Raw genomic sequence first — 22,063 nt, 5'->3', positions numbered from 1 at the left:
TGTGAACTGCGTGCACATGCATTGTCTCGCAGATGTATTGGAAGAGAGGGACACGGGGAAGTCAAACTAAAAGCTTTCCATGTGTGCCAGTAAGCGGGGAAATGAGTTCCATGCCACACACACACACACACACACACACACACACACACACACACACACACACTTCACGCATTTCTCCCATCATGCCAATTCATCCCAAATGTAGAGGGAGAGGAAGAGAGGGAGGGAGGGAGGGAGGGATGGAAAGACCTTGCACGGAGTGAATGATGTCAATAACACACAATGCCTGAGGGGAGAGTGTTGGGTAATTGTAGTGTGTGTGTGTGTGTGTGTGTGTGTGTGTGTGTGTGAGAGAGAGAGAGAGAGAGTGTGTGTATAGTGGTGCATGCCTTACAGTTTCTTTTGTGTTTGCCTGCCTTTTGTTTGTGTCCACGGGTGGCAAGGGACAGGCTGTCATGCTCCTTCAGCCCTGCCCTTGTGACAGGCTGTGTGTGTGTGTTTGCATGTGTCTGTGTGTATGTGTGTGTGTGTGTGTGTGTGTGTAGACTCTGTCTGTGAAATGCTGTGCGTGCCAGTGAGACTGCGTGAGTCGGGTTGTGAGAAAACAAGTGCATGTCTGTTGTAGAGTGTGTGTCCTGGGAGTTTACTGGTGTACGAACAGGATTCAGTAGTTGTGTGTTGCGTGTAAAGTGTGTATGTGTGTGTGACTTTTACAGTAGGCAGTTAGAGGAATATTTGACTAAAATACACCTGTTATTAAATTTTAATTGCTAGTAATATTAAAGTACTTTAAAATTACAATCAAAATAATACTTCAGAAGAACACTAAAATTATGTTTTATTTTGAACAGGTGCAGTAAATGTTTAATACACACATGGTCCGGATTGCTCTTTACAGTCTCTCTTTCCTCTCCATTACTAAACTGACCTTACGTTTGACTTCGCTCACTGTGCTGCTCGCTTTTAGTCTGGGCAGTGTCCCCTCTCGCTTCTTTTCTCCAGCTAACACCCCATCACGATTCCAGGACTCCAAACTCCTCCCTGCTCCTCCTCCATCTGTGCCCCAGCCTGTGTCTTTGTCTGCGCTGGCAGGGGAGGGTCGGAGTGTATTTGGGGAGTTCAAAGAGCGAGTGAGAGGTACCCGGGCTTGACTATGGAGATGGAAATGCTTGTTCCCCAGTGGGGGGTGTCTCTCCATGGGGTTCGGAGGAGACCTGGAGAAGCCCTGATGAGACGCTGGGGATCGCAGCCCAAGGAGCTCCTCTTGAGCTTGAGACAGAGCAGCAGTCAGCTCCTCCCTCTCCTCACACTCCCTTCTTACTGTCTCCTGGAGGAACACCACCTGGAGGGGAGAGAGATAGTATATTAAGAAGTAGATTTTAGTTTAGTTCAGGAGCTGTTGTCAAAAACAAAGACGTTTTGATATCACAGTGGCACACCAGTTTTGGTATCATTGTGCCTCTACAGAGACAAAAACAAAATCTGTGCTCACTGAAAGTGTCGGCACAGAAATGCTGGATGGTGGAAGGAAAATCTGTAGTTTGGCAAGAAATAAACCACAAATTGTCATTTTTACATTTTCTTAAGACTGAATTAAGATGGACACCTTTGTAGTGTGTGAGAGAGAGAGTGCAAGGCAGAGGGAGATAACAGGGAGTATGGTCTGAGAGAGAGAAGAAGAAAGTTATGGAGATTTAGGCTAGAGACATGCAAAAACAAAACCAGACAAACAAATAAGGAAAAAGCTTTACTTAATATGAAAAGAAACTTGGATGCAGAAGATGAAGGTGGTCATTCTGAGCAGCTTGCTGGCACTGATACAAACCGGCAACAATCAGGGAGATTCGGTCAACAAGACCCACACAGGCAAGCTACCCTAGCAAAGTCACAGCGTTCCAGTATTAATAGCACGTACAGCACAGGATCATGCACCAAAAAAAAGCAGCTGCTAACAAGCTGTAGCACACAGCGTACAGACACAACTAGCTACAGACTGGAAGAAGAATATGAACTATTCATGCAGATTAAAATTGATACACACGACACTAAAACTGTTGGTGCTTGGAGGTGAACATGTGATACATTATATCATTAACATCTTCAGGTCTATTGAGAAATCGAGCTCTCACTCTCACTGAGTCAAATGTGGTTGAAACTACAGCTCTTGTTATGTGACAGCCAGACAGAAAAAAGAAAAGCTGCTCACTTTAAATCTTAAGCCAAAGTTTAAAAAAAGCTGCTCTCACAAATGCCCTTCATCAGCTTTCTCATCACTTTGCATGCATTTCCTACCAATACGGCGCACAGCCATAAATACTGATCACTGGCTCATTTAATTACAAACACGTGCCACTTGAATGGTTTACATCATTACGACCATCTGCGGTTTGATAACAGACACGTGTTTTATGCAACCTAAAATGGTCAGGTGACAAACGCAAATACCAGAATTGAAAAGACACTTAATGGGAGATTCAGGGAGATTTGGACTTATCATAAACAAATGACTTTCAAATTTGGCACACATTCTTTTAAAACAAAAACAACAAAACAAAAATTGCCAGTGGGTTAACATACGGATTGTAATGCATTTGAAATAAAACCACTTTACTGGCATCAAGATAATGACACTTTAATGACAATATGTAACTATTATTGAACCTTGGCCACTGTGGCTACAAGTGATGTTACAAAATAATGTAACATAGTTTCAGTACCTCAAAAGGTCAGTGAACTGAAACCAGAGTAATGCAGTACTGTACCAAATGATCAACAGAGTGATTTATTGCAAATTAATTTAATTTCTTTGTTCGTAAGAGGAAGACTGTTATTTCTTCTTTCAAAAGTTATACAGACTAGCTTTAAAAGAAATGTTAAAAACAATTTGACCAATTTAGACATATTAAGCTTTCAATCCCACTTTCATAAATGTGTCAAATATCACATGAAACTCCTTGTTTCGGTCAAACTTAATCGCCAGATAGAGAAACTAAGCGCAGTATGAGACATAATAATTTGTGAGCTTTTAACATTCTGACTGGCCAGACTGTACATTCACCAGTCCATCAGTCTGACCAGTAATTTGGTCCTTGTCTGATCTGTGACGCTATCTGAAGAGCTCCCTCGTGCAGGCATGCAGGATGATTATAGGTTAAGGAATGATCCAAAACATAGGTTGCGTTAGTGGTTGTATATCTCACAGTATGTATCTCTCTACTGTCAGGTGTTACAACACTGTATGCACATATTTTGGAAGAACACTCTGCTTGTATGTACAGCTCTGCCGAGGGGATCCCTGTATGTCCAAATCTGTTCAGTGAGGGAAATCCCCAATGATGATGGACACAGAAAATGTGTGTATATTCTCTTTTTACACCCATAGTTAGTGTGTGGCTTTCTTTTTATGTGTCTGTAATTGTCAACATATGTGTATGTGTGTTAATAGGTGCCTATATGCCACTATATCCATGTTCCATGTGTAGTGTCTCACGCCTCATGCCATTGTATGCAATTATTGTGAGAGTGTGTGTGAAAAGTCTGCACACACGTGTTTCGCCACTTCCTTTCTGTGTGTGTATGCATTACTTGAAATGTGAGTCTCCTTCCTGCCCGTTTATATGCAGGCATGTGTTAGATCCCGCTTGTGTGTGTATGTGTGTGTGTGATGTTGTGAATGCCGGTCTAGCTGTGGAGAGAGACAGCCATCATTAGGGGCTCCTAGTGAGAGCAGGATTACAGGGCTAGTGGATGGAAATCACACGCAGACCCAAAGAGCCCCTGCTTTTAATCTAACACTGTAAACCACATTTCACCTAGCAACACACACACGCACACACACACAAGCACACACACGTACACACACGCACACACACATACACATACACATACACACAAGGACTCATTTTTGACCTTGTGTGTGACCTTAGGGCTGTTAGCAGGAGGTTAAAGGTCAGGCGTCTTTTCCCTCAGACACCGTGACCTTTTCCTGGTCCATCTGCAACAAAGCCAGAGAGGGAGGGGAGGGGTGAGAGAGGGAGACGTATAAACAACATAAAGAAAGAAAGACAGAGAGAAAGAGTTTGGGTGGAGGAGAGAAAAAAAACAAAGCAGAGCATTGAGGGAGGGAGAGAGATTCAGACTGAATGGGGGACTATCAGTGTGTGTTCTTGTTGTGTGTCTGTGAGCACAATTACACTCTTAAGCTTTACTAATTTCCAAGACATTAAACTACACTTTAAAATGTATATATAATCTTTTAAATTACTGGTACTTATGTTTTGTCAATAAGTAAAGTGGTGACAATAGCGTGGTGATTTATTGGATACAACCTTAAGCAAGGGCCATAAGGTCCTCAGGTTAAACATTTGTTGGTAGAGATGCCATTTAAGTATGGAAAAGAATGGCAAACTCTTGCATTACAGTAGTATAGTTCAACATTTTATTTCATTTTTGTTCAGTTTCTGTGAAAATTAAACTCAAAATGACTCATTCAACCCAATATATTTATTATTTTGTTGTCTTGAAAACTTACTGGGTGAAAGGTCCCTCATAAGCTCCAACACTTCATGATGAAAATGCCTATTTGACATTGCAACAGTATCTTGGCAACAGAGCGATATCACAAGGTCATGATCAAAACCTGATTATCTCTGACCAACACACACACGTACAAACATTGATAGATCAATAAAACTTTTATAAAGAAAAGGATGATAGAAGCTTGGGTTTGTATTAGATAAGAACTACGAGAGATCATTAAAAACAGAACTGAAGAACAGAGTCAAAAGGCTAGGAACACAGAAAGAAAGAAAAAGAAAAAAGGAAGGTCATCTAAAGGGATTATACTGATTGATCTGCTCTAAAACTACAGGCACAGCATATAAAAAATGCCCCCTTTAAATTAGATGAGAAGGAACAGAAAGAAAAGGGTGGTGGGGGGAAGGAGCTGCTGTGCTGAAGGTCCATGAATGAGATAAAAGAGCATGTCAGCTGTGAAATTGGCATCAGGGCACCTTGAACTGGCTGAACCTATCTGGACAGGCACTCTGAGAGGGAGGCAGTTAAAGAGACAGTGGGTGAACGGAAAGGGAGGGCTGTTAGACTGCAGCAGTACAAAGCCGAGCTGGATGAGGGAGTGAGGAGGAGAGGGAAAGGGGGTGATTAGAAGAGGAGGCACTGACTTGACTTAGTGACCTTTTCTAGACTAGAAATGAATGCCAGTCTCCCACCTTAAAGGACCAGTGTGTAAGATTTAGTGGCATCTTAGAGTGTAGTTGCATCCTCCACTTGCAAGCATAAAAAATAAACTATGGTGGCTATGAAACTGACAAAAAACACTAAAGGTATATGGTTCAACACGATAAACTCCATGGAAGGCGACCGCAGCGCCTGTAGATAAAAACTGCAAGGTAACGATATATTCAGTTGATTATACACTAATGAAAACGTACCTATGAATATTTCATTCCATTTTTTCCAATAGATCCTCCTAAATGTTACACACTGGACCGTTTTCTGTTACTAACCTGTGTATATTCACAAATCATCCACCTTAGCTGAATCTTTCTCCAGCTTTAAATCTGAACCATTATTCCTAACAGACGTTCATAGAAAGACCCGCTGTCCGCAGCCTTCAATGAATCTTCTGTGGTGGCGCACAATAGACAGTATAGTCTCATTTCTGCAGCATGCAAACAACTGCTAACTGTCAAAGATGAAATGCAAAATTTCAGTGTGAGCTTTGACCCCTCATTTACAAATCCACTGGTATTCTGTACATTTTCTAAAGAGGTTATGCTGTCACCCTTGCATAAATGAATACGGTGTTTGGCTGAGAGTTTTCTATGTATTTAGCTTTTTAAGGTTTGTACTCAATACAAACCAACTGTGTGCTTTGATTTAAATTTTAAAGCTGCATTAATTGCTATTTCTATATTAACAATGGATTAAATGGCTACGTATAATGTAAAATAACTATTATACGAAGCATTTTAGCGTCTTTCAGCTCATTGTTTTGGTTTTACGACTTTACAGTTTAGCCAGTTTGCCCACTTGCTTTGTGTTTGCTGGATGTGCAAATAGACAATTGTTTTCCAGCACATTTGCCGTATTAACTGTAAAAGTTGAAAATATGTGAATGTTGTGTTTATGACTTGTTTGGCTGCTCCTATTTGGCCAAAAAATAAATTAACAATGCTTAAATAAAACTTAACACTTAAATACGTTGTGACAACAGGCTCCCTCATTATGAAGTAGATGAAAGCAAAAAAGAGATAAAAATAAAGAAGCAGGAAGTAAAATGAGAAATAAACTCAAGGGAAAGTTGAGTTAGAAAGGTGTGTTTGTGTATGTGACTGTGTGTGTTAGTGGTCAGACACACAAAGAGATACACACACACACACACACACACACACACACACACACACACACAATATCTAGCAAAGTCACTCTTACTCATCACTTTAGGATGCTCTGCTTCCTGTCCTATCTTTATTCTTGTTCATAAAACGTGCTCCCTTGCCCTCTTTCATTCACTCCCTCACACACAAATACACCGTTGCCTTCCTTCCTTCGGGCTCTACATATGTACGCCTCATCCTGCTTCCCCAATATACTGCCTCCCTCTTTTCACGTTTTGTTTCAAAATTTAATTCAGCTCTATTTGGATGGTGCTGGCACAGAAAACCATCACTGCGCACTCTGCTGCCAAAGCAAATATGAACTGTGTCTGTCTCTCTCTCTCCATTTAAACTCTCTCACTTTCTTTAGCTGTGACCACACTCACACAAACGCACACTTACTAAGTTTAATCCAGCTCTGTTTGAATAGTGCCGGCACAGAAACACAACAGTAGGATACATACAAAACAAATGCAAATCTCTCTTTGTTTTGTCTGTCTTTCTTATTCTTGCGAGGACAATTAAACGCCACACAATGGAGAAGCATTAGCAAAACGTACACACACACTCACCCCCCCCCACACACACACACACCTCCTCTTGTAGTTCAGCATTCCTCTCAGTCATCAGCTGTAGTTCAGCTTTAGCTTGGCTCAGCTGTAGTGCCTCCTGCTGTTGGGAGTGCTGCAGCTCCTGGCGTATTTCCTCCTCTCTCATCTTCCTCTGTTCCACTCTGCTCCTTCGCTCCTCCTGCAGTCCTCGCAGCTCCTGCTCTCTTTCCTTCAGCTAGAAAAGATTAAAAAAATACATTCTGATTTGTATATATTTACATTTTCATTTAACTATGATTTTTCAACTGTTAAATGGCTAGAAACTTGAGGCTCACTTTGGATTTGTTCTTTGCTCGCTCATTAATACATCTCACATGTGACGTCTCAAACACCACAAAAAAATTACGCTTTTCAGCCATTTTCACACCGACTCACCGAACTGTGTTGCAAGACTCAAGATCAAGATGACATGAGTGTTACCAGCCTTCTTTCGTCATACAGTATGTTGGCAACATGTTTTCTGTTACCTACAGTTTGAACAGGAAGTGGGTTGGTGGGGAAGCTGCCACGCCAGACGCAATGGGAGCTGAAGGGGTTGAGTGGGAATTTTCAATTTTACAACACTATGGAAAATCATTTACTGTCACAACCTGCCATATTAGTGGTCTATTGAAACATCCGTATGTTTTGGTTGTTACTCATACTGCAAAACACTGTTCTCTTGGCTCATATACATTTTAGGGTGTGGCCAACAGCTTGTTCACCTAATGTGTCAATACTTTCTGTTGTCTCACCCTCACTGTCTAGATTTAAAGTCTCTTTCTTTATCACATCAGTTCCACGCAGAGATTAACCACAGAGTTATTCACACGTCTGCATGAATGTGTGTCAGTAGTCTGAAGAGAGTGTGAAGGCATGTAAGGGAATTAATCACACACACACACACACACACACACACACACACACACACACACAAACATGAGGAGGAATACTGACAGTAACATAGACTGATCAGACAAGCATTACACGCAGAACAAAGTGGTCTTAAATAGCTGGAAGGTAGAAACTCGCAGACAGTGGATGTAGAGGAAAGTGAAGCAACCAAAGGAGAAGAAGAAAGACAGGGCAAGAAAATAAAAGTATATATACTGAGTGAAGCACATGCTCTGCCCACTGAATGATCTATCTTCATCACTGATTTCTTCAAAAAATATGGTAAATAAAAAGAGGAAGGGGAAGAGGAGGGCATGGAAAAAAGGAAGGTTAATGAAGAATAACCATTACAATAACAATTGTAAGCAGTCTTTTACAAATGCATGTCATTTATATATTTTTCCGAAGCAATGTTGTGTTGTGTTTAGTGGTAATTCTTATTCATTTTCATTATCAACATCAACAGCTACACACCTTCTGCTGAAGTTGTGTGCTGTCTCGCTGGTACTGTTGAAGCAGCAGTTGGTTCTTCTCCCTGTCAATTGTCAGCTCTAACTCCGCCTCCCTGCGGAGCTCCTCCATCTGCTCCCTCAGGTGCAATGCATTCTGGGTTCGCTGCTCTTCCAGGGCAGCAGCCAGCTACAAAATCAAAGACAAAGGATACATTGACACCCAGTTGAGTGTGTGTTCATTCTCACACACAGTGATGACAACGCTAGTGCACATATATCTTTCCCATTTTAAATGTTTTACCATATCAATGACATTAGTGTATCTATAGTGTGTGATGAAAACTCCAAGTAAAGTTCAGTCTAGCCCACATCCTAAGGCCTGTCTCTAATTCAGAGTCCTAAAAGAGACCATGAAGTGTGGATTTTTTCATGATATAAACAGGAAGGAGGAAGTTCACACAAAGCTTTGTCACAGAGTTTAACAAGAAGCACCGAGACAGACATAAGGAGACAGCAGTGGTGTATCAAATTGCTGGGTACAAAACACTCACACAACCTGAAAATACAACCTTTGAAAAGTTTTGTAGCTGCCAGGAAGGTTTTTGAAATGATCTGGCATTGTTCTCTTACCCTTTAAAACACATCAGTGCTTCTGTAAACATATTTAATCTCAAAATACTGTGTCCTACCCACAGTGTCTAACCTCTAAAAGACACTTTTGACAAAGCGTTAATGTTCCATGTTCAGTTTATATTATCGCTGGTGCGAGATATAAATAGAAACAATGTCTTAACCCTTTTCAGAGTATATGAGAGGGGCTTTGGTTATACAAAGCTTTCTCACAGAGTCTGACTGGTCTAGTCATCATACCCTGGCAATAAAAAATTAAGCGGCAGCTTTGGCTCTTGTAAGAGTGGGGCCGAAGTTTGCGTGTGACATATTTTTATTCAGGCTCGGCCAAGGCTACCTTGTTTTCTGCAAACTGGGCTGGGATCATTGTGGCTGTGAGCTGTGTGTGTGTCTCTATCTGTTTGTGCCATTTATGCGTGCAAGTGTGAAGAAAGAGAAATAGTGGATGTGGGCGTCCCAAAAAAAAAAGATGTGTTAGCGTGTGAAAATGTGTATATTTGGGCCTCTGTGTGTGCGTGTGCACTGTGCTTGTGGTTTGAGAGACTGTATGAAAGACGAAGATTGCGTGTGTTGGATCAAATGAGAAAGCACCACTTCCTCTTTGCTGGGTGAATGTACGTGTGAGGAGCATGGATGGTTTATGTGTGTGTATCCTTTTGTGTGTATGAGTGTGTGTACACAGCTGCTGTTTGTATTTAAAAAGTGCAGAAGAGTGACCACTTCCTTTCCATGAGTAAAGCCCATAATGAACAATAACCTGTATGGACATGTGTGAGGGAGCCGGCCGTTTGCATAATCAATCTTTGTCACATGGCATCTACTGCATTGACATTTGTTTCTCAGAATGTTCAGCACTTTTTGGGAGAATAAGCCAAACATAATAACACAACTGTGATAAAAAAAAATGCACACAGTGGGTTTCTGTGATGCAATTTGTGGGGTTAAATGTGTTTTGCAGCAGAACTGGGTCAGTGGTTGAGATCAAGTACATGCCATATATGACATAGTGCGCAAACAGAACTGCTACAAATTCTCAACATTGCGGCGTGCATAAGAATAAACAAGTAAATAAATTACTACAGACACAAGAACTGGACATACTTGTAGTCTGAGCAGTCCCATTCATTTAACATCACAGTACAGTAAAGCATAAAAAAAATATCAACCATCTGTGCTTTTGAATACGTTTGAGAGTTCTTGTTGTTCTGGCTGACGATATGCAAACCAAAACCTTGTGAAAACAGACGTGGTCATTTGCACCTGTGAAAGTTTACAGAAATCCCCTTTTATCTGTATTTTACCATTTTTATGCAAAGTGACTGGTCAGGATTACAAGCTATTTCCCTTTTAATGCAAACACACAATGATAATGGTAAAGTATACAGTACATAACCTCACAACTGGTGCAATGGACCTCAACCTCAAAATCTGTATCATTAAAACCAGTAATGACCTGATCCTTCTTAATAAATATACAGCAACAATGTTTTTCTTATATTAAAATTAATTTGTAAAAAAAAAAATTGCAACGGAAACAGAACGGTGACTTGAAAGTTCCTCTTTATTGTGACGATCAACTCAACCTCGGTGACTCTTGCCGCCAGACAGGCAGAGAGTCAGACAGCGCAAGAGACACTACTACACTGTTTGACTAATAAAAGACAGATTGGTTTTGTGTGTGTCTGTGTGTTTGTGTGTGTGTTTAGTTTATCTTGTGTCAAACAGACTGGTGGTCTTGGAGCCTCATAATCTTATCCACATTGTGTGTGTCAGGATCCTCCCTGTTAAACTCCTCTGAACTGTGACAATGGTTTGGATGCTGTCCTAACATCTATTTACTCCAACACACTGGAACTAAATGCTGCCAGTCATAAAGAGATACACCCACAGTCATATATATCCAGATACAATACGAGGCAATTAGATTTACTGGTAAAACCTTTAGCTGTAGTTATAAGAATGTCTGGGTCAGTCCTTAATGACTTCCTGCCGACACTGGGCCAGAGTTTATTTTATTATACTTGAAATTTTTTTTTTCCTAGAGAGTTCAGCTGCATGGCATTCCTGTAAAGTTGAATTGAATCAAAATTAGCAGGAAAATATGTTAACATCTGCTCACTTCCTCACAAAGCTGTGTGGTTCCATTGTTTTAAAGGTAAAGGATCATGCTTTATACTGATCAATACAATGAAATGCCTGGATCTAGATCTGTCCATGAACTGGCTTAGGGGCACATCTACTGAGTTTGTTTGTGACTGTTATTACTGCAGTTATTGTCTAATCAGTAGTTATAGGGTTATTGTTAGTATTGGTAGATCATTACCTTTGAGGCTATTTGCTGTCTGCAGTCTTCCTCCATCTTGGTCAGGGTTCTGCCATGTAACTCAGTCAATATCTCCCTGTAAACACAAGGAAAACTATATGAAAAACACACATACTGAAAACATTCATTCGGATATCTCATTTTGTAATGAAAGTAATGTATAAGTATATCATTTAAATTTCCTCTTGAATACTGCATCTTTAAGAGTGTTTATCTACATAAATCTGACAACATCAAGCATCCACAGAGTAAAGAGAAGATAAATGCTGCATCAAGTCAACAGTGACATCTGAAACCATGTTCAAATAGAAAACTGCCCCAGGATGAAATAACTCATTCCCTTACTTGATACAGCAGCAGCCAACAGTCTTCCATCTGTTTCTAAAACCATTACCACTCTGCTGTAAATGCCTTAAGATTCCCACATGAAACCAAATAACATGTTCACAGTCACTGCTGCTGCTTTAGCTTCTGGACTTTTACAAAGACCTTCAGTGCCTTTGACGAAGATGAAGAGACTGCACTGATAAACAGAGGAAATGAAATAAAACCCTCCACAACTAATCATCCATATATTCTGACACCAAATACAAAACCAGAGACACAGACTTGGACACATTCTAAAAAATAACATGCAGCGAAGCAAGTGTAAAATGCTCACTCTCTCTCTCACACACATACACGATTGCATCAACAATTTTTTACAGTGCAGCACTTTCTGCAGTTGAATAGATAAGTAAGTAAGCCATCACATCTATATCTGTATAAGCTCCGATAATATTTACACATGCTTCTTTTTTGATGATCCTCTCAGCATGTCAGGTTGCATTAAGAATATATAACAAGAAGTCTCCCATAAGGGAAACGGGGGGAGAGAAAGAGGGAAAGCAAGAAAAAAAGAAAGAAAGAGAGAGAGAGAGAGAGAGAGAGAGAGAGAGAGAGAGAGAGAGAGAGAGAGAGAGAGAGAGAGAGAGAGAAAGAGTGAGATGAGTGTTGAGATAGAGAGAGAGGGTGAATTTCATGGATTTGTTGATCTTTGATCTCTGTCCAAATATAATATGTCATTCCAGCAGCTGGTCGGGCTGATAAGATGTGAAGCAGCATAAATCTTAATCCAGCCAGAGACAAGTTGAGGAACTTATTAATGTTTATACAGTTAGAGTTGGTGTAAAAAGGCTCTTTCAGGAAGCTCTCAAATAATGTGAGCAGCAACAAGGATTCTGCTGGAAGAAGTAATCACACAAAAAAAAAACAAAGGCATAAAATATATATGAAACAAATTTCAGAGATATCTGTAAACACATATGAATATTGGATCTTCGCAATAGAGACCTGTCAGCGTATGCACACACACAACGGCATGAGAACATTTAAATACGTAAACATTTGTATATACGTTTGTATTGCAGCCCTACGTGACACAGCCACTGCATATACAGCACTGTGTCTAAGTGGGTCCATCTGTACAAGAACAGCATATGAGCTGATGTCTGTGTGTATACAAGTGTGCACACTTGACTCTGTGTATATCTGATACTGGAGTAGATGATCTACAGTATAATAAAGAGCAGCAGCTACATTCCATCTCTTCCTAGTCGGGGCAGACACAATATTATTCACTCCACTGGCTCTGGCTAATCACATCAGCCTACTCACCACACACACACACACGCAGAGAAGCACAAAAATAGATGCAGACAGACAGCCATGCATGAATGCTCCCCAAGAGTTGCAAGTTTGATGCCAAGATCTGACTGCTAAAGCTCTTTTAAATGTGTACCAGTCTTGTTGAAAGATGGGTTTCAGAGAGGAGATGCAAATTTAATAAAAAAGGGGGAAAAAAGGCTGTTGCTGTTGAACAAGCATTATGAAACTACCCATCAGTTCTGCAGTTAAGTCTCAGCTGGTGAAAAACCCCTGGAAGTGAGGATTTGACAGTTTTATGAAGCTGAAGCCTTTTTAATATGTAACAAAGTGCTGATGCATACAGTGCATGTGTGTATCTGTGTGTGTTTGGGTGCTTGCGTGTTTGTGTCCTACTGTCAGATGTAATTCCAGCTCTCTGATTATCAAAAAAGTAGATCCCTGCGAAGATAGCGTACCAGAAGTTTTAAAGTCAACTTTGAGCCTGCATGTGCATGTGTGTATGTGCATCTGTGCGTGTGTGTGACCCCCTGGGGAGTGTGAGCGTGCAAATTCAGCCCTCAGAAGGAGGTCTGGGGGGATTACAGGGAGGAATGATGGGAAAATCTGGGAGCACTCTCTCATTCACTCACACGGCAGGCTGCTTTTAAGGACAGGCAAGTGTGTGTGTGTGTGTGTGTGTGTGTGTGTGAGTGAGTAGTGTGAGCGGCTGCTACCTCATCAAAAGGCACAGAACATTTTTCCACTTTATGCTGATACAATCTTTGTGTGCACACGCAGACAAAGAAAGCTGACTCGACTCCAAACGGTATCCAATTCTTACAGCGAAGCTCAAGGGCAATTTTAAATAGTCTTTATTGTGTACGAATCAACAACGCAGATCAACAGCTAACAGGAATCTCCGCTGACCTCATACATCCTCTATACGATTTTCAGGGACATAGCTCTCCACCTGTTAAGATGATTAAGATTTCAAAGTCAAGAATCTCCTCACACCACTCACCCGTCCTTTTCGAAGCAGCAACGGGCTGCCTTGTAAAAAATTTGACATGAATTTACAGCAATGGCAATTTATGACAAGTGAATAAAAAGGACTGAGAGCCACAATAAAAGTAAAGAGCCAGACAAGGATGATATAATACTTTCCACTCTGGGAAAAATTGAGAAAAATATAGAAACAGAAAAGAGAAAAAAAAGAGCTGTAAGAGAGCGGTAAACATAGCTGAAGGAAGTATCTTATAGATGTTGACATTAATCGTTTTCAAGTCTTTATTTTTTAGCCTAATTGTGTAAAGCCTAAGGCGTTAAACCACTTCTCTGTGGAAGGACAGACAGAAGGGAGAGTTTTCGGGATCATAATTTCTGTCACGAAAACATTCCTCCACTGCTTGAAACCACTTGAAACAAGTCCTCTCACATTTAACAGATGGATGAGGAACCGCACAGATACTCCTGACCTCTCTTGACTTTTAAATCTTTTACTCTCTCCACTTTCTGCCACTTTCGCTCTTTTTCTCCCCTCTCCCTCCTCTTTCCCTCTCTCGCGCTGTCTCTCTGTTTTTTACTTTGCGTCAGTTATACTGAATCAAGGGCAAGCTGTCATGTTTCGTGTGTGTGTGTGTGTGTGTATAGATCGTGTGCGGCCTCTGTGACCCAGGCTGTGTGCATGCGAGAGCCAGACTGTGTGTGAAGTAACCACTGCAACCACAGTCACGGTCTCCAGCCCTCCTCCCTCAAACCCTGCCTCCCACCCTCGCTCTTAATCTCCTCTCCTCCTTCCTTCCCTCCCTCCCTGTGTCCTTGCATGCTTCTCTCTATCCTCCACCTCCCTCTATTCCTTCCTCCATCCCTCTCCGCTCACATGTCTCCCTCTCTCTTTCTTCCATCCCACAATCCCACCGCCCTTCAGTCTGACCACTCAGGCCTGGGGGAAACATTGTCTGCTGGTTACTAAGCTTGACTTTTTCGCTGTCACTCATCAACAGCTGCATTGTTCCATATTTCAAGATTCAGGTCGGAGTCAATAAATAGACAACGGGGGAAATTCTCTTGAACTATCCTGTAACTTAGTGACCTTTTCCAGTAGTAATTTGGCTTTAATTTAAGTTTGCACGTAACTTCCCCTCATTATAAAGACTAGACAGTTTTGGAGGACAGCTTTTGCTCATTGCTGGCCATTAAAAGTGCTGAATAAATCATTGTTAGTTCACTTTTAAGACGTTTTATTTTGCAATGGTCGTTTTTATTTTAAAAGAATGAAGTGTCAACCCTTACCCTTCAATCACCTTTACTTACACTACTGTGTAATAATGTCTGCATAAAAGTTTAAAGGTACTCTCCTCTCCAAAACAAACCTTGATTTAAACCGGTAAAAAGGGCTGAATAAAGCAGTTTCACCTCAAACAACCAGACAACCACAACGCTGACGCATGCAAAAAGAGGATATGATGCCATTGACAGGAGACTGGTGAAACCCACTGTTACCTGAATAAAATTACAGATTTCTCTGGGTTTGAACATTTGGGATAACAAAAGTACACAACTCAACAAAATATATAACATAGGTCTAATTTTTCTGGACATTTTAATGAGGACATCTGACATGTTATATTTTTAAGTTTACATATTCTGAATGCTTTTGTTACATGTCATACAGCATCAGGAGAGTCAGCGTTTTTACACCTGACTACAGGAACAGATCCTGGGGGTAGAAGGATGACGCTTGTTTCTGGTTAGATCATGCAACAGAAGGGTTGGCACAGTGCGGTGTGTGTGAATGAGATAACAGGGGTTACAAGAGGACAAAGATGGAATCTGATTAATTTAGAAGGCTTGGTAATGGCACAGGAGAGGTGGTAATTAGGCGTATACTGCAAAGTGTAGCATAAATCTGTGAGGGTGTGAGAAAGGCCGATGTATGAACAAGGGAACATCGTGTCCTTTCATGGGTCACTGGAGGTCAGTGAAAGTGGTCAAATTTCTTGACTTTATAACAAGGGCTAAAAATAATGTGTTGGAATGTGCTTCCGTGCACGTATGTGTGTATGTGTGAATGCTTGCGGTCGGGACATAAAGTGAGTACAGTCAAGTCCGTAATCCAGCTTTTTCCTCTCTGAGCCTCTCTAAACATCTGAAGTAAGGACACAGACACACGCGCACACACACACACACACACACACACACACACACACACACACACACACAACCCAGTTCAGTTGAGGACACTGCACAGACACAGGCTTGGGTGTCTCTTTGTGTCCCACCAAGCCATTGATATTAATTTAAATAATGAGATCAACTGGAAAAATTGAACTACTTCAGCCTAGAGGGGCATGCTTTCACAAGTCCACCACTGAGTTGTAGCGTTCAGATATTTGGGGGTTATTCTCGTTTCAAATTATCAATAGCATTGTATTGTTTTTACTGTCTTTGAAAGGATTATTAATTAGAATAATTACATCAAAAGACTTTGATTTCATTACGCAATGCTTGCTGCTGTTTCTCCTTGCCAACGGGATAAAAAGGACACAGAATGGTGAGGTTGACTATACAAGGCAATAAGGGAACTTTTGATGGTAAAGAACAGATGAACCGATGATTGAAACACACACACACACACACACACACACAGATACACACAAACAGACAGAAAAGAGTTATGAACTGGCTCGAGATCCTGAAAAAAGAAAGCAAATCCCTCTTATGCAAGGGGTCGAAAGGAGTATTTCCTATGTGAGACCATTTCCACGATGAAGGTCATGGGTTGCAGTGCTGTCCCATAAACTTATAAGATATACTACATATATATAAATGTGTCACCTATTTGGCTCTCCTGCACTACAGTACATATATTTTCAATGCCAGGGTCCTCAATTTATGACTTGGGGAGACAGCAGTGTAGTAAACAGCTACTCAAGGAAATATGGCTTTCAACAACCATTTATAAGTGCTTGTATCTTCCGTGATTAATCTTTTGTTTTTATGTCACAGTGTCAGTTTGTCATACAATGCATAATGGGGTTTACAGACCATCTCTTCTCTTGTTTTGTTTTTTGTTTTACTTTTACAGATTAACTTCCTGTCATCACAGCAGCATCTTCTTCTTCTTACCAGACAAATTGCAAGTCTCTATCAAATGTAACAAATGGCACCAACCCTTATTTGTTAGCTTGTTTATTGATTACTGCAGGCATGCTGGATGGATTCTGTGGTTCTGTTAACTGCTGTTTTAAAAGGTGATTGTTTGTGTGTGAATACACAGTGTAGCTTTATCTCAGATGTCTTTATGGTTCATCTGGTGGTAGTGGTCCCTTGGACTATAAAGTCTGTTGCAGAGGAACTTTGTGAGTTATTTGTATTCACAGACATTTCTGGAAGGGTTCAGCTCGATTGGAGCGTCCTGGGGTCACAAGCTGGTTTTGTTTTGCTTGACTGCATAATCTGGACGTAATAAGCTCATTGCACCGTCCCTGTCTTGCATCTCTGAAGCCATAAACTCTGTAGGTCTGTCACCAGTGGAGGCTCTTGGTCAGAGAGTTTGAACCAAAAATGCAGCCCTGGTGAACAGAGCTCTGGTGCTGGGAAGATTTGATTGGTCCACTGGTGATTTCCGCGGATGTTCGAGGTATCTATAGGATTTGTTGCAGGACTCTTGTGTTGGGGAGGATAGGAGTTTTATTGCGTGGTGTCAGAGGTCAAGGGTGTTTTTCTTGCGGTATTCTGGTTGCTGCTGCTGCAGTGAAGCCGTTGGCAGTAGTTTAATATGTGATGAGCCTAAGCACTAAGGGAATGTACTGTAGTGTAGGAGAGCTGAATACATTACAGGTTTGTTTGTCTGTATATACAGTATACACTGTATTATATAAGTATGGGACATAACTGTCTCCTGTGACCTTCAGACCATCTAACAAACATCTCTTTCCAAGAAGTGAGAAAGAAGAACCGGTGGCACTGAAAATATATGTATTGTAGCACTGGAGAGCTGAAAAGATGAAAGGTATATTGATTTGTATACACATATAATAGTTTATGGTGCAGCACTGTAACTCAAGACCTCCAGCATGGAGCCGGCCTTTTACTTCCTGCATGGAAAGACACACATAGGAAATACTCACTCAACATTTTGCATTAGGGGGTTTTAATTTTAATTTGTATGTAATACCTTCCTTTATTTGTATCTTTATGAGTGTTTAGACAAAACCGTATGTTATGTTAGGTGTACCTTTTTGGGAAAAACATAATAAAGGATGAAAGAAAAACACATTATTTTACATTAATCTCGTAAAAGCAGTCCTGGAGCAGAGTAACAGACACTGTTGGAGTTGGTATATTTCTGTATTTCTACCAAAGATTTAAAATAGAATGGCTCTATTTAATAATCTGAAGACCCTAGTTCCATCAAGCTAAAAAACATCTGCTCTTAAAAAATGCAGATAACAGAGCTAGTGCTGTTTTGATCTGACAGCAACGGCACGATCCTTTCCTTAACTAGAAAATGTTGATTTAAACTTTGACTTAAAGCTCCTGATAAGGGGTAAATGTAGCACTATGTAACACCCCTGAGGTCTGAGCTCTGTCAACTTTATCTGCAAACAGTGCAATCAGGGACATCTAGTCAAAAAAAAACCCTAGATAAAGTATTGACATTGATAAACACCAGTAAATGCAAGGTTATTGAGCGGTGTGCTGGACAGTGTGAGCCAACCACACAGGGAGCGGTAAGACCTTACGTAAGAGACTGGGCACAGATCCCAACACTCTATTAGATCGACTCGGCCTTTGGTTTGTGCATTGACAAGAACACATACGCAGGATTTCCACCCTATACTCACCCCATGTCCTCTCAGACACAAAAGGGTTGTAAATATTTAACATTAGAACAAAACAGTCTATTTCCCACTGTGGTTTTGGTGTCACTGTTAAAAAAACAAAGCACAGTCATGCACTGACGCTGGCTCCCACTAAGCTTCAATTAGCTGGCAACCCAAAGCAGTCATTTTTTACTTTGCGGTTCAATATCTTACAATATTTTCCCAAAATGTGATGGATTTATTACGGGCTTTGAGCAGGACCAGTACACCAAAGTTTGATAATATTAAACTGAGACAATCATGTTTGCGACTGAATCACTGCTGCCTCATATTTTGCTCCTGTCTCATCTGTAACCGTTAAATTAACATATATACCTGTTTCCCAAAATGTTGTTAAAGCCCCTGAAAGCTTGGTTTTCAACCTTAAGTATTTATCTATATAAAAAAATGTAGATACACCCCTAGATTCCACTAAATCCTACAAACTTCCTTTAAGCTTATCACCGGTAGGTAAATCTGGTGTCTGTGGCGACTTTCCTGCCAGCATCGGTGCCTTTTACATCAACCAACAATACCAGCATTTTAAGTGATGCTGAGCAGAACTGAATTTTGTGTTTGTGTAATTGCTCTCACTGCCAGAGGGGGAGACAAAAGGTTAGGCACTGCAGGTTTAAAAGTATAACACAACCCACCAACTGTCTTCATACTCTGATTCAAATATATTAAGAATGTAACATCATCTTTTTCTAAATGAAACCCCAATTCAAAGCGGTGAGAAGAGCACAGAAACTAAATTAAAACAGAAATAACAGTTCTAACTTTGGCAGAAAGTAGACCTGTTCATGTACGACTCTATCAAACAAGATAAAAAGCTATTTGTCAATATGTGTTTTCTGGGCCTTTAAGAAGGACCAATCTGTGTACCCGCCTATTCCCAGTGCTAACATTTTAAACCATCATACACATTTCATTCAACATTAGGTTGTAGGTAAGGAATCTGAATCAGATGAATAAAATATGTATAATAGAATAGAAGTAGATGTAAACGGAACAGAGCAGATATCGCAATCATGACCTTTCTCTCCTCAACTCTCTTGTTTCCTGCTGGACCTCCTCCAGAGCTTCCCTCAGTTGTGTCACTTCCTCTTCAGCTGCGCTGCACTTCCTGTTCATTTGTTCCTCTCTGTGCCGCCATGACAACAGCTGCTCCTGTACGGTGTCGCACCTTTGTTGGCATGACAACCACCTCTCATGTTTCTCCTCCAACTCCCCTTTTAACCTGTGGAAAAGATGCAGAACATGAAACACAAGCCATACTGTAATATGCTAGGAGGACATGATTGCATGTATATAGGGCATGTGCACGCATGCTTTAAACAACCACACGAACGCACACACCTGCAGGAACACAGTAACTCTGTACTGGCAGGTCAACAGGTGAGCGTACGCGTCAGAGTAAGTCTGTTACGTAAGAGAGAAGCCGTTTATTCTCCAACCTTATCAGGCTCCTTATAGTCAAGTGGTTGACACACACCAAAACTGGGCCAGGGCCCAGATTCAAACACCCATTCTCTTTGTAAAAGAGACAGGCAAGCTTTTCCACACAGGTCAAGTACCAAATCATTGTCGTGTTGTTCTGACAGTGAATTTTGGTTTGTCAAGTGAAAACACAAAGGAGACAAGAACACAGATATGTCAGTATCTGTGTTCTTGCAAAATCAGTCCCCCTTCATCAAAAGACAGACATTTTTGAAAAGAGAGTCCAAGAAAAGAAAGAGATGGACAGACAGAGAGAGAGAAACAGCACTTAACTGTTATCAAACACAGGAAGGGGTGTTTTCTCGTCTCATCTCTGCTCCTTACTCTGAGGAAAGGTTGGGTATAAGACTATTTAAACACAGTGAAACTGGACAGTTTCATCACTTTAAAAGCAGCAACTACCAGATTTCTCTGCAGAAACCAAAAGCTCCTTGACCAGATAAACATTATCTTTAGTGACCTAAAGTATGGTCTCCAATCTTAGACAGTTTGGTAAATTGTTGTCTCCCATTACATTTTCTCTCAGCTATGGAGGGGGTGCACCCTCCCTCCCAAAGCTCTCATCCCATCTGAAATAGCCTCCACCCCCCTCCCCACTGAAGTGCTATCATATGTTACACTGTATAGGAGCCAGAGGGTGAGATCAGAGACTGCTGTGTGGGAAGGGAAATAAATTGACAGTGTAATTGAACACACCAGGCTGCCAGTGGCTTAGAAAAAGAATACCAGCAGATACCATGTGAAAAAACACACGCCCCACATACATCTAACGCCTGCATGGAAAGATGAGAGGCTCTGTGTGTATATGTCTGTCTGTGGGTGTACACATGTGGGTTGGGTGTGTAAGCACATGTGTCTGCCTGCGTATTGGCGTGATGTACTCCAATAGAAGTGCAACTGCGCCTCTACAGTATGTGCGTGCATCTGTGCATATATTAGTGTGTGTGTGTGTGTGTGTGTGTGGCTGTTTTGTGTGTGTGTGAGAAACATGAGTCCACGCCAACTAAGGAGTGCTTCCATCTGTTGCACCAGCCTCACACGAGACTCTCTGCTGTGTCACTGGCATTTTATGGAGCCTAAGATCTCCTCAACTGATCCAAGAGCAGATCTCAGCTGACACTAATATCCCCACCTCTCTCTGGGAGGAAGGAGGTGGATAAGAGAACTACAGCAGAGGAAGAGGATGATTTGGCGGAGAATGAGTGGGACGAGTAAAGGGATTGTGGGAAAGTTGGAGAAGGGATAGGATGGGAACTTATCACAAGATACAAACACAAGTACAGTGAAAAAAAAGAGGAGAGGTCAGTGTACCTGAGTAGTTTTTCTCTGTCCACTTTCTGTTGGCACAGCTGCTCCTCTTTCTGTCTCTGCTGCTCCCTGGAGACACAAAGTGCACGGCACGGGCACTCAATCATTTGTTTAGTCAGTAAAGGCAGACTGACATACAAAACGAAAACAGAGTTATACTTTCCTCTTCCCCTAAAATGTATTTCACATTCAATGTACCCACGTTTCACATTCTGGCAGAGGGAAATACAATCTCCCAGAGCATGTTTTTACAATTTCAAGTGTTATTGAAAAGTACTTGAGCAAGATACCAAATCCATACAACTGCTATTCTGTGTACTCCTACGCTTGAATCTCCATGTGAAAGAAGCCAAGCTTAACAATGAATTCTCCCTGTGGGATCAGCAAAAGTTCAACAAAGCTTTCTGTATATCACAACTCGTTTGGCTTGCAAAATACTATTGGTTGTTTCCATAAGTAATTTAGATTTTTTTTT

The 22,063-nt window shown here is 41.1% G+C and overlaps 1 protein-coding gene across 2 annotated transcripts in view; it reads right to left on the bottom strand.

Moving 5' to 3' along the window:
* Window positions 1–821: 821 nt before the first annotated feature.
* The window catches only part of lekr1 (leucine, glutamate and lysine rich 1), a 71,479-nt gene continuing 50,237 nt past the window's right edge, over window positions 822–22,063 (bottom strand). For both annotated transcript variants that reach the window (XM_051396861.1, XM_051396862.1), the window contains 6 exons: window positions 21,592–21,657; window positions 19,817–20,020; window positions 11,288–11,363; window positions 8,357–8,521; window positions 6,993–7,184; window positions 822–1,342 (listed from right to left, as the gene is read on the bottom strand). In XM_051396861.1, coding sequence (XP_051252821.1) covers window positions 893–1,342; window positions 6,993–7,184; window positions 8,357–8,521; window positions 11,288–11,363; window positions 19,817–20,020; window positions 21,592–21,657 — 1,153 coding nt within the window. In that variant the 3' untranslated portion in view covers window positions 822–892. The remainder of the gene's footprint in view (window positions 1,343–6,992; window positions 7,185–8,356; window positions 8,522–11,287; window positions 11,364–19,816; window positions 20,021–21,591; window positions 21,658–22,063) is intronic.

This window comes from Dicentrarchus labrax, unplaced genomic scaffold (assembly GCF_905237075.1).
Source record: "Dicentrarchus labrax unplaced genomic scaffold, dlabrax2021, whole genome shotgun sequence".
In the NCBI taxonomy this organism is placed as follows: domain Eukaryota; kingdom Metazoa; phylum Chordata; class Actinopteri; family Moronidae; genus Dicentrarchus; species Dicentrarchus labrax.
Note: the sequence above shows the minus strand (reverse complement) of the source record. Positions and strands in the feature narration are given on the sequence as shown.